The sequence below is a fragment of the Numida meleagris genome, chromosome 6 (assembly GCF_002078875.1).
Source record: "Numida meleagris isolate 19003 breed g44 Domestic line chromosome 6, NumMel1.0, whole genome shotgun sequence".
Lineage (NCBI taxonomy): Eukaryota > Metazoa > Chordata > Aves > Galliformes > Numididae > Numida > Numida meleagris.
Window position 1 is genome coordinate 18,660,671 of NC_034414.1, and position 11,736 is coordinate 18,672,406.

At 45.5% G+C, this 11,736-nt stretch overlaps 1 protein-coding gene across 1 annotated transcript in view; it reads left to right on the forward strand.

Annotated features, from left to right (window-relative positions):
* CAPRIN1 (cell cycle associated protein 1) overlaps positions 1,295-11,736 on the forward strand; it is a 33,748-nt gene continuing 23,306 nt past the window's right edge. The window contains exons 1-3 of the mRNA XM_021403090.1: positions 1,295-1,440; positions 1,736-1,935; positions 10,867-10,929. Coding sequence (XP_021258765.1) covers positions 1,738-1,935; positions 10,867-10,929 — 261 coding nt within the window. The 5' untranslated portion in view covers positions 1,295-1,440; positions 1,736-1,737. The remainder of the gene's footprint in view (positions 1,441-1,735; positions 1,936-10,866; positions 10,930-11,736) is intronic.

The following is an 11,736-nucleotide window of genomic DNA, read 5'->3' on the forward strand; positions in this document are numbered from 1 at the left end:
GGAAAGCAAATTACCTAATAGAAAATGGCAAAACATTGAGCTGCTACTTAAAATGCACGCATACATGAAAAATCAACAAAATGGTATTTACAGATGCCATGAAGAAAAATCTGACTATTTGGGCATTATCTACTAAAGCATGAGGTCAAAGAATGCAGTTTCCTGCTGGATTACCAACTTCAATTAACTCATAGGCATCAAGAATCAGAACTGGGGCTGTGTGACTGTGCACAGGGGTCAGGTGGGGATGGGAAGGGTTAGAAGGTCTCTACCTTCTGATGTGGAGAACCATTAGGTTGGCACAGTTGTCCAAGAAACAGCTCTCATTTGTGCTGATGTAAAAAACAAACAAACAACCCAGGGCACCCATGATTAAACAGACCAAAGAAAGCTCAAAAAGTAGAAGCAAAATCCTACACTGGAATTACAACTGAAAATTTCATTTAAAATGCGGAAATGGGGGGAAATTGAGTATTAGGACCTTGTATTCCTAGTCCTGCCACCATTAACTCCACAGTGACTGCAGGATAAATATGCTCCCAACGTTAGTTAGCTCCCAGCCTGCTGCAGGCACCAGTGTTTTGTTTTCATGCTGCCTTAATAGGCCGGCACAGAAAGACACACACCATTTCACTGTGCTTTCTTCAAACTGATACTGAAGCAATCATCAGTTGTTGGCACGGAAGTTAAGGTTCAGCAAGCAACTGTTAGCTGAATGTAACGCAGCTTTGGTCACAGAAATTTATTAGGAACTTAAATGCGTATATTGCATTGAGATATTTTGTTGTGAAGCTTAGGAGGATTAAATATGAATCCCAGCCTGAAAAACAAAATAGCCAACTGCTTCCAGTGGCCGAAACGAGGTGAGCGAGGCCCAAATAACGCCTGCGGCGCTCCAGTCACCGGGACAGACGCATGCCTCGAGGGCACCAGCAGGCGAAGTGCGCGTCCGGAGCCAGGCTGCCGCCGGGCGCCCGGCCCCGACGGGCTCCCGTTGCTCCGCTGGGCTCGGCTCGCGCTGTGCGAGACCCTCACCCGGCCCCACCGCAGGCACCGAAGCCCGCTGAAGGCGGTGGGAGCCTCGCCTCGGTTGCCCCGCCCCGCTATTGTGTCTGGCGCTGAGGCGCCCGGCGCGCGCCTGAAGGACCCGAGCGAGCCGAGCCGAAGGGCAGCGGCGCGGCTGGAAGGCCCTTCCTCCGCCTGCGCGGCGGGCTCAGGCGTTCTCCGCGGGCACTCGCGGACGGCGAGGACCCCGCGCCGCTCGCTCCCGCTCGCTCCGCCTGCCTTACGCGCTCGCGTGCGCGCTCTCGCTCTCTCCCATAGTAGCGCTGTGCGGAGGTAGAAGGAGCAGCGCGGGGCCGGAGTCGGCTGAGGCGGTCATTTCTCTAGCGAGAGCGCAGCGCACCGAGTCCCCCCTCCCCCGGGCCACTCACGCACACGGTGAGGGGGGCGGCGAGGCCCTCCGGTCACCGGCGGGGCGGGGAGGGAGGGGGGGGTCGAAATGGCCGCGCTCGGGGAATGACCGTTGGCTGGGCGAGCGCCGGCGCGAGGCTGCCCGTCACGTGACCGCCCCGCGCGCGCCCGGGGCCGAGTCAGCGGGACGGGGGCGCGCGTGGCCGGCAGGTGCGGCTGGCGCGCGTCCGTCCTGGGCGTGGGGAAGCGGCCGAGTGCGCGCCCGCCCTCCCGCGTGTCCCCTCCGGCGGCCCGTTCCCCTCACGCGCTCTCTCTCTCGCAGAGATGCCCTCGGCTACCAACAGCACCATGGCGAGCAGCAGCAGCGGGAAAGCGGGCCCGGGCGGCAGCGAGCAGGCCCCGGCGGCGGCAGCGGCGGCCCCGCAGGCGTCGGGCGGCAGCATCACCTCGGTGCAGACCGAGGCCATGAAGCAGATCTTGGGGGTGATCGACAAAAAGCTCCGCAACCTCGAGAAGAAAAAGGTGCTCCCTTCTCTTTCCCTCCCGGCCCCGTACCCGGCTGCCCCCAGGGAGGGTCGCGGGCCCATCGGGCTCCCCGCTGGGCCCCGGGCAGCAGCTGTGTGCCGGCGGCCCCTGCCCCACCGTCTCAGGGGACGCTGAGCCGGCCCAGCGCCGTCGCTTCCCCGGGCCGGGTCGTGTCCCCCCGTCCCCGCTCCGGGCCGGGGAGCCGCGGCCGCGCGGGTTGTTCCCGGCGTCGCCCCCAGGGGCCGCCCGCTGGAAGGTTCCAGAAGGGCGAGCCGCGCTCTCCCGGCCTTTCCCCTTCCTCTTTCGGGGGTCCCCCGGCCCCCTCCGCAGGCCGCCCCCTCTCCGGGCCCCGCTCGGCCCCGAGGACCGAACGCGGCTCTTGCCCGCGGGGTAGCGGCCGAGGGCGGGGGCCGAGGGTTACAACTCCGCTGCGGACCGCGGCCCCCTCCCGGCGAGCCCCCGGCGGCGCGGCCCCCTCCCCCTTCCGCCTTTTGTTCGCCGCGGCGGGGCTCTGCCCGGCCGTGCTGCGGGAGGGCCGCCGTTCCCGGCGCTCCTCCGGCCGCGCACCCCGCCGGCAGCGCTCCCCCTGCCCGCTGCGCCGGGCCGAGCCGCGGGGCCGGAGCGCCGCGTCCCCCCGAGCCGCGCACATGGAGGCGGGAGCTAACATGGCGGCGGCGAGGCCGCCTAAGCCTCCCCGGCGGAACTGCATTGTGCCAGCAGCCCGCACAAAGCCGGGCCGCCCCGCCCGCAGCTCCTCGCTTCGCTCCGCGCTCGCCCCTCGGGAGTCCCGGGTCAACTGAGAGCGGCCTTTGGGCGGTTATTTGTAGAAAGAGCCGCTGCTAAATCCGTGAGCCTGGGAGGGTTCGGGTTTGTGACAGAGAGAAGAAGATGCTGTCGATAGTGGGGATTTACATGGCACCGTTCCGTGCTTAGCGCTGTGGGATGCCGGGAGACAAGGAGGGGTTCCCAACCCACAGTGCACGAGGGGTCCTTCAGTAAGGCACCAGCAGGCATGGAGCCTCTGGGCATACTTGGAAGCACGGCATTGCCAAACTAAAATTTGGGAGCGCTCGGGTAGAATTTCAGGTCTCTGCTGAGGCCCTAACTCTGTTTTAGCTCTTAAGAGTTAATAAGCACAGTTGCTCTTCAGTTATTCAACTAGCATTTTAGGGTCTAGTAGTCTAGGTGAGCAGACTGTAGAAGGCAAAAACATTAGCCCTTACAGGTGAGTAGTGAATGAAGCAAGCCGTGCTTTACTTTGCAGCTGTAAATCTGTGTGTGCAGTGGTTTCTCACTTGAAAAAAACCAAACAAAAAACGTTGGATTTTCCTGCTGTTAAAAAAAAATAAAAATAAAAATAAAAAAGAAATGTGCTGGGAGCTTTTAAATAAGCTTTAGAATTGAAGGATCACTTCTTGACCCTTGTCTGAATACTGTTGTGTATAGATGAGTCAAAACATTTTTCTTAAATGTGCTGATGCATACAAATGTGTGCCTGCAGAAGAGCACTGACCCTCATCTTGAGAAGGAATACAAATCTTTCAGTACGCATCTCAAATGATTCTGATAAAATGGTTTGGAATGATGGTGTCCAGCATACACCATGTTGTATGGTACTAAAAGATAGGAAAAAAATAGGAAAATAGTTTTCTATGATGTTGAAAATGAGTATTTTTAAATCGGATGGCCTTCTGATCTATTCTGTACGTTGAAGAAATGAAGAGGATAAACACACTTACTGGTGTGCAAGTCAGCTTTCCTTTCCAGTGGCGCTTTTATTTACCTTTTAAAATAAATAATTCACACCTAATTTACACTTGGTTTGTCCATTCCTCTCTATTTGAATGGACCTTCTGGAGGGCTTCTGTAGTACCTTAAGTTAAAAGGACGTGTGGAAGGCCGTTGTTTCAATGGAGCAGAGTGAAAATTAGTGTTACTGCTCTCATTAAAGCCCTAGGTTCTTGTTATTTTTTTGTGTCTGTGGCTGTTGTCATCATGTTTTTATCATTATGGTGTCATAGCAGCTGACTGCAGGGGAAGTGCCTTTTTTTCTGGAAAGGTAATTAAATTAAAATTACTTAGAGCATCTCTTCGGGAGAATCAGTGCTCTGCCCCCCCCCCCCCCCCCATTGATCTTTATGTATTAAATAAGAGTTACTAATTTGTGGGCTCGAGCCTGTCCTTTAGTTGGGGAACCAACAGTTCTTTAGTAGATCAGCATTCTTTCAACAAAGAGAGCATTAGATGTGTAACTTACTGTACACGTGGACTTCAGTATTTTTACTGTATTACTTAATAAGTTCACAAAAATATGTAAATTAATTTTCCTTGAGATTTTTTTTAACTGTCCAGAAAGTAAAATCACGCTGGATAGCATCCAGTTAGGAATGAGTGGGAAAATTGGGTAGATCACACAGAAAATTCCTGCTTAGCTGAACATGTAATTGTTTGTCAGCAGCTGATTACAAAGGCTGGTAGAGAGATTAGTTTGAGGGCTCCATTTTTGAGAACAGTTATAAAATTATGTCTTAGTCAGCCATGCTTTCAGTGGAAGAAGAGTAAGAAGTACTGTCTTAGCACTTAAATGGTATGTGCAGCTTTTAGTTAAATAAAGGTCATTCCTTATGAAAAAACTCAAAGTTTGAGGTGAATTGTTGTCATGTTCCCTTTTAAGCTCTGAGCACAAAATCACATGACCAGCAAAATAGAGTATAGAATTTCAAATCACAATATTGCTGACTTCTGTACTATTCTGAATGTTTCTGAATATATTAGAAGTGGTAGGTCGTTAGTTATGGTTTTATTTTCTTCTCTTAAAAGTAATCTTATTACTTGAAACAAGTCTGGCATGTGTTAAAGGGAATTAAGAGAAAGTAAATTACTGTTCATAAATGTATGTAGAGACATGGCCCGAAAACGTCTGTGTTCTCTTCATCTCTTTGTCTTTGGATATGATAGGAATGCCATCCTGTTTTTTTCTTCTGTTGTTAGGTGAGTAGATGCTTTCCATCTTAAGCTGATTCAGTGTAGATCAAACTCATGTCTTGTTACAACAGGGAACAAAAAAACAAAGAGCCTTATGATTTCAGCTTGTATAATGTAGCACGAGCTACTTAAAAACAATTTTTTAAACCTTTCTTTAGAAGGGACAAAATCTCTCATTTGCTAACACGTTTTAAGATATGGGCAGGTGATCACAAAGATTATTCTTGGGGAACTGCAAATATGATGTATGTTAACTTAAACTACTTGATGCGACCTAGCCTTGGTGTATTCGATTTGCAGTTGTAAAGGTGGGGCATTTTAGCTGTCATTTGTAATTTAAGACGCTGTTGCTTTATCAGCTTGTCTCTGAATTTCTGAATACGTGTAATCCTGACTGGGTTGAAAAATTAAGGCTGCCTCTGTAACTGTTATCCAGCTACTGTTGCAGTGAAAATTCCTGTGTATTTAGGTTGTTCTGACCTAATAGGCAGCTGTCTTTCCCATTCACTAAAATGTTGGATTAAGAGTTAGTAACCTATAGTAAAAGCTGAGATCAGTTTTCTATTCCTGTAGATGCAGCTAGTGATAGCAGGAAAGTGCCGTGTTCCAAGTTGCCCGTCAGCATGCCTAAGAGCTTTTGCACCATGATGTGGCCCACTTAGATGTTGAGGGACACCCTGTGTCTCTCCAGAACCCCTCTCCTTGTGTAGCTTGGTTCTATCGATAGTTTGCCCTGTAAGCGGGCTCTTTTGTTTCATGGCAACAGACCAGCCCTAGGGCTAGTCTGGATTTGCAGCCTGTGTGGGTCCTGTCCTGTTAAGATGAACATAGTCATGTCCCTGTTGCCTGCATGGTGCAAGTGTCTTCTCTCTGCAATCTTTATAGCAGTGGAAGGATGCAGGATACGTTGCTGATTGCGGCAGCTAGTAGGGTCTGTCACTGTTGCACGCTGTTCTTTAAAGAAGGAATCGTCACCTCCTCTTTCTCCCTTTCTTCACCCACACATGTAAGTTGATTCTTCTGGAATGCTGATCTAGAAGTTACTGAAAAACAAGTACTGCTTCAGAAAGGTCCCGTTGCCATCTGTGCTGGATGAAGTATGGGGCTAGTTCAAATTTATCTTTGGAGATGAGACGTGATTTTGAAAGCGAGGGATTGTAAAACTGTTTGAAGCTGCGTATTGGAAGTCTGAAACTTTCATTGAAACCTCTGATTGAAAGAGCTTTTGGGAACTTCTGTTAGGTGTGTATATATATATGATATAAATTGTACCGAGGTAGAGAATTGTGGGTTGCTTTTTCTTTTGAGAGAGGTTTTGAATTTCCTTACTTGATTCTTTATACCTTTCAAGTATTTAACCTTGATTTTTTTTCCCTATTTTGTTGAGAAAATATACTTTTTAAAAAATCTTTGAACAGACTTTGCAGGGGATTAAGATGTATGACTGTAGAGATGATGGTGGAGAAAAAATAAATTATAATGTGCAAATATAAAACATGTTAATAAACTTGTATTTCACAGCTTGGTTGGTTTGTTTTCAGTGGGAAATACGCAAGAACTGGTTTGGATTATCTTAATTGCTTAATATATGTTTAAAAAAACTTGCAGCGTTTGAGATTTCAGAAAACAGTTGAAATAGACCTCTCTATCTTTTCTTTGCTTATAGTGAAGTGAATGCTACAGAGTTGGCTTCAGTGGGTTGGAGTTTACCCTCTTCCCTTCTACACTGCAGCTTTTCATATACGGTTGCGCTGATATAACTAGCATAAATGATATCGTTGAAAGTACCTGGTTAAATATAGTGCCTTCTTGCTCCTGGCCTCCACCCTTTGTAAGGGTTATTTTTAATCAGATCGTTCCAATGATCCAGTTTATAGCATAGCACTGTAAATGACTCTTAACAGCATAACTGAGTGGTCAGGCATATTTGAAACCAGTATTGATTTTGAAACTAATGTCATGTAACTGCACACTTCAGGCTGACATTTAGAGCAGGTAATGAGTGAATGAGTTTCCTCTCACCTGGATGTGAGGGGAAAGCATCTGTTGCCATAGTAAAGAAAATCAATTTTGGTTTCCTGTTGAAGTAAGATGTAGGGCATACTTAAGCAATCGACACCACCATCTCCCTGTCCTCCCTCTGCCTGGACATGTGGCACGTACGTAGTACTTTTCTCCTAGGGAAGTCTGAAATACTTCAAGAATCTCAGTGGAAAAAGAGCTGAAGTGTGGTGGCTTCTGTCTGCAGAACCAAGGTCTTCTGATTCCCGAGCTGTTTAACAGGCAATTTATATGCTCTCTTTGCCACTTAATGTTTTTTTCTGCTGGTTTAGCTTTTATGCTTCAGAATGAGTGAAGGTGAAGTTGCGGAAGGGGGGTAAAGTTATGAAAATCCTTGCTTCTTGAAGGCACTGCAGTAGGTTGCTAAGTGGGAGTTCTACTGCAGTTATTTTACGGCACTAATGCTGCTGTTAGATTGCTGTTAGTTTGCAGTACAGATTAAAAGCATTGTGCTTCCTTAAGCTTCTCTAACATAACATTTTGATCTTCTAGTTTCTTGGGGATGATAGAAAAATGCACATTATCACAAAGATTTCGAGCTCCAAGTAAGCAACTAAATATCCATTTTCTTCTCCTCTGCATTGCAGCTGAAAGGGCTTTCCTTCTTTAGCTTTTACATTTCTGGTATGGATGCATTTAGGGTAAAAAAAGAGAAGTAACTCTTTAATTCCTAGGAATGGACATATTACCCTTTGTTTTTTCATTTGCTACAACCATGGAATGAAAACTGTATAAACGAAATATTTACATTAGACTTAAAATATTTGTCCATTGAAGAAAAGTCAATGCAGTGCAGTATTTAATTAGGTTATTGCAGCATTCTTAATCTGAAGATAATAGCCAGAAAAACATATCGTGTGAGTTTTTTGCAGCATAGTTTTGCAATATGTTCAGTTAAAACTTCTTTAAGTAGTGTTGTTCGTAGAATGGCTTGGAAGGGACCTTAAAAGATCATCTAATTCCAACCTCCCTGCCACGGGAAGGGCTGCTGCCCACCTGATCAGGCTGCCCAGGGCTCCGTCCAACATGGGCTTGAACACCTCCAGGGATGGAGCATCCACAGCTTCTCTGGGCAGCCTGTTCCAGCACCTCACCATTTTCTGAGTAAAGAATTTCCTCATTAACTTCCAAATGGCCACTCTTTTAGTTTAAAGCCGTTCCCCTTGTTCTGTCGCTATCAGACTGCATAAAAAGTCAGTCTCTTTCAAGCATGAGGAAACATGAAAGTACTGGAAGGCTGCAGTGAGGTCTTACCAGAGCCTTCTCTTCTCCAAGCTGAACAAGCCCAGCTCCCTCAGCTTTTCTTCACAGGAGATGTGCTCCAGCACTTTGGTCGTCTTTGTGTCTGTTCTCTGCACTTGCTCTAACAACTTCACATCTTCTTGTCCTCGGGGCCCCAGGGACCCCCAGGTCCTTTTCTGCAGGGCTGCTCTCCAGAGTTTGTGTGCATAGTCTAGGATTGCCCCAGCCCAAGTGTAGCCCCTGCACTTGGCCTTATTGAACCTCATTAGGTTCACGTGGACCCACTTTTCAAGTCTGCCCAGGACCCTGTGGATGGCGTGGCATACCTTCCTTCTGTCGTTCCAGCTGTACCACTCACTGTGGTGTCATCAGCAAACTTACTGAGGGTGCACTCAATCTCACTATGCTTTTGATAAAGGTGTTGAAGAGCACTGGTCCCAAAACAGGCCTCTGGGGACACTGCTTGTGACCAGCCTCCACTTGGACATTGAGCTGTTGACCACAGTCCTCTAGCAGCAACCATCCAACCAATTCTTTATCCGTCAAATAGTGCAGTCTTCAAATCTGTATCTCTACGATTTAGGAATAAGGATTTGCTGTGGAACTGTATTAAAGGCTTAGTAGAATTCCGGGTAGATTCTTCAAGATCTTGGTGCTCAATTCTGTTGGTGTTACTGTTTTGATAGCTTATGGGTTTGTGTTGGAAACTGGATCACCAACATTGTTTGGGTTTTTTTGACGTGTTTTTGTAGACACTACTTTAAGCCTCTTACGTTAGCAGTCCAGTTTACTGTGCAGCCTCACAAACAATTGCATCACTGTAACTGAGAGAATGGTAAACAGAAGCATGGGAGTAAGTGGCTTGAATAAGTGGGAACTTCTTGAAATTAGTCTGTGAAGCCAGCTTAGTGCATGACTCGAGCTACCTTAAGCAGAGAAAGATTTGGTTAACCTGGCTGGTGTTTTCCTGGGACGTTGGAATATTTGAGCTTTTTACTCTGCCTTTTTAACTCTTCACAGCTGAGCTGGGGTCTCTAAAATCTTGAAAACTACTACTCTACTTACATTTTTGTCCAGTCACATTTTCATCTGTTTTAAAACGAGGCAGTATGTGTAAGAATTAAATTGCCTTGTTTCCTGATGTGGTAGATTTCCAGTACACTGAATGCTTTTCAGGGCAATTCTGTTGAGGTATTTCCAACTGTGGCTGCTGCATTTGACAGCTTTTTACAATGCTAGTGTCTGTCTCCAGCATGAAATTCCCTGTAATATGTTGTTGGAGCTCAGGAAGTTCTTAGCTCTTGGACTTTGCTTAGACCATTACTGGCTCTAATGCACTGAAAGACAAAGTAGTTAAATCTAATGCGTAGAATTTTTGAATAATTTTTTTTTTTTGATCTCTAGGTGACACTGAAAGGACCAGGTCACATAAATGTGTTTCTGTGTTTGACTAAGCGATGCTAGACATCAAATAATGCAAGCTTTGTTGTTCAGCTCTTTCATAGCCCATTCTAAAAGGTCTGGTATTGAGCAGAGGAGGTGAACTAGCTAGAAAAACTCTAGTAAAATATTTTGTCTGAAATATCACTAAGTAAAATTATTAAAAAAAGAAGCAAAAACAAAAAAACACAAGCCACCGCCAACAAATCAAGCAAAGAACAAAAAAAACCCATGTCACTCAGTGACAAGTATAAATTAAAACCATGGTTGTATCAGGGTTTTAATTCTTCTACGTTCAAAAAGAAGTTTGCCTGCTCTCGTTTTCATATTGTTTTTATACTAGATCAGGAAGATAGTGAATAGGGATCATTTCAAAGCTTTTAATAAGCGCAAGACAAGCTTCATAAAATTATGATCAGATGTGATATGTAGAAATGGTGAAAACTTAGAGATCAGTATGTAAGGTTTTCATACAGACTTTGCTTCCTGCCTAAGACCCTTAAAATTTAGCCTATAAATCCTTTATGTCATTTGGGCCTGCCTAAGTTTTACCTGCTTTGGGCTACTCTTGGTGTTTTGCCCAGTTTTGTATTTAAGCAGATTAGAGACTTGGTCCTGCTGAAAATTAAGCTAATGATTCCTTTTCAGTGTCTCCCCTTGAGAAAGAAATCTTGGTGCCTTTGAATAAAAATATTTTATTGCTGTTAACATGAGCTGTGTTGATGGGCGTTCTTGCACTATCTTGATTGGTACAAGTATAAAGAACTAGTTTAGAATCTTATTAGCAGTGGCTTTTTCCTCTACAGTCATGTTTCTGGAATTGTAGGGATACAGTGGTATTACTGTGGCTCAGGACTTCAGCTTTGTAATTACGAGTGAAGAAAGTGTGCAGTCAGAACATTCTCCCCATTAGGAAAAACATGTCCTTGCTTGGAAACTAAGACAGTTCACAAAGATGTATTGTTCTAACCCAAGTAACAAGTTGTAAATACTTTCCTAAGAGACAAGTATTTTCTTTTTTTAACCCAGAAGGTGAGTTTTCTTAGGTGCTATTTCTACATGATAGTTGCATGCTTGTGTAATATGCTGCAGTCTGTATTTACTGTAATGTAATATGACAGTACCTGATTTTGTTAGCAGAAACAGAAAAAGCAGTAACTGATTTTGTCTCTTTGTAATGGGATTTTTGTTTCCTTTCAGAGCAAACTTGATGATTACCAGGAAAGAATGAACAAGGGAGAACGTCTAAATCAAGATCAACTGGTAAAAAGAAAAAAATAATAACCAGATATCTCTTAGTGTTTGGTGGTGTTGGGGAGGGAAGGGATGAATTTCACTTCCTTCTTCTGCTTGTTAAAAGCTAGATTTTTAAGAGCTTAGTCTTGACCTCTGTTTCTTATTGCCTGCAAGATCTCAGTTTTTGTGTTCATAAGAAACTGAAGGAATCTGTAGAGGAACGTGTCGTAATGCTTTGTTACGCTTGTTGAGGTCAGGTTGTAAGCAGGCTGTAATGAAAATTGGCCTGCATTGTAATCTAGTATTGTTGAAAGAGCTAAACAGTACCTTCGAGGTTCCCTGGACGTCATTCTTCTCTTCCTAGAAAATGTGCCCAGGGAGAAGTTAAAGAGCTTAGTCACTTGATCACACTCAACTTACAAATAAGCAGTCTAGTTAGAGGTTTAGCTTAGATTGAGTTCTGCAGGGCTCTCAGGAGACGTGACCCTCTAGCTAAACTGGGCTTGCTATCTATATGTATATAAATGCATGTCTGTGTATATCTCTTGTTCTTCCCTTGTTCTGTGTGATCTTTTCATCTGTTTAGTCTTGACAAATCACTTTGTTCTTCTGTGCCCATTGACTAGTGAAATGTCATCAATCGATGTGTTCTTATTTTTTAATGGCAGTATTGTGAAAATAAGCCACGAGAAGTTTTCTGTTTGAGCAGGGAAGATAACTGAAATTTCCGCCTTGAGAAGAGAAACTCCTGAGTTAAATTTAATGCAGAGCAGAGTCTGACTACCACACTTCATAACTATAAAATTGTGTTTGAGTGGAGAAACGCTGAAAGCT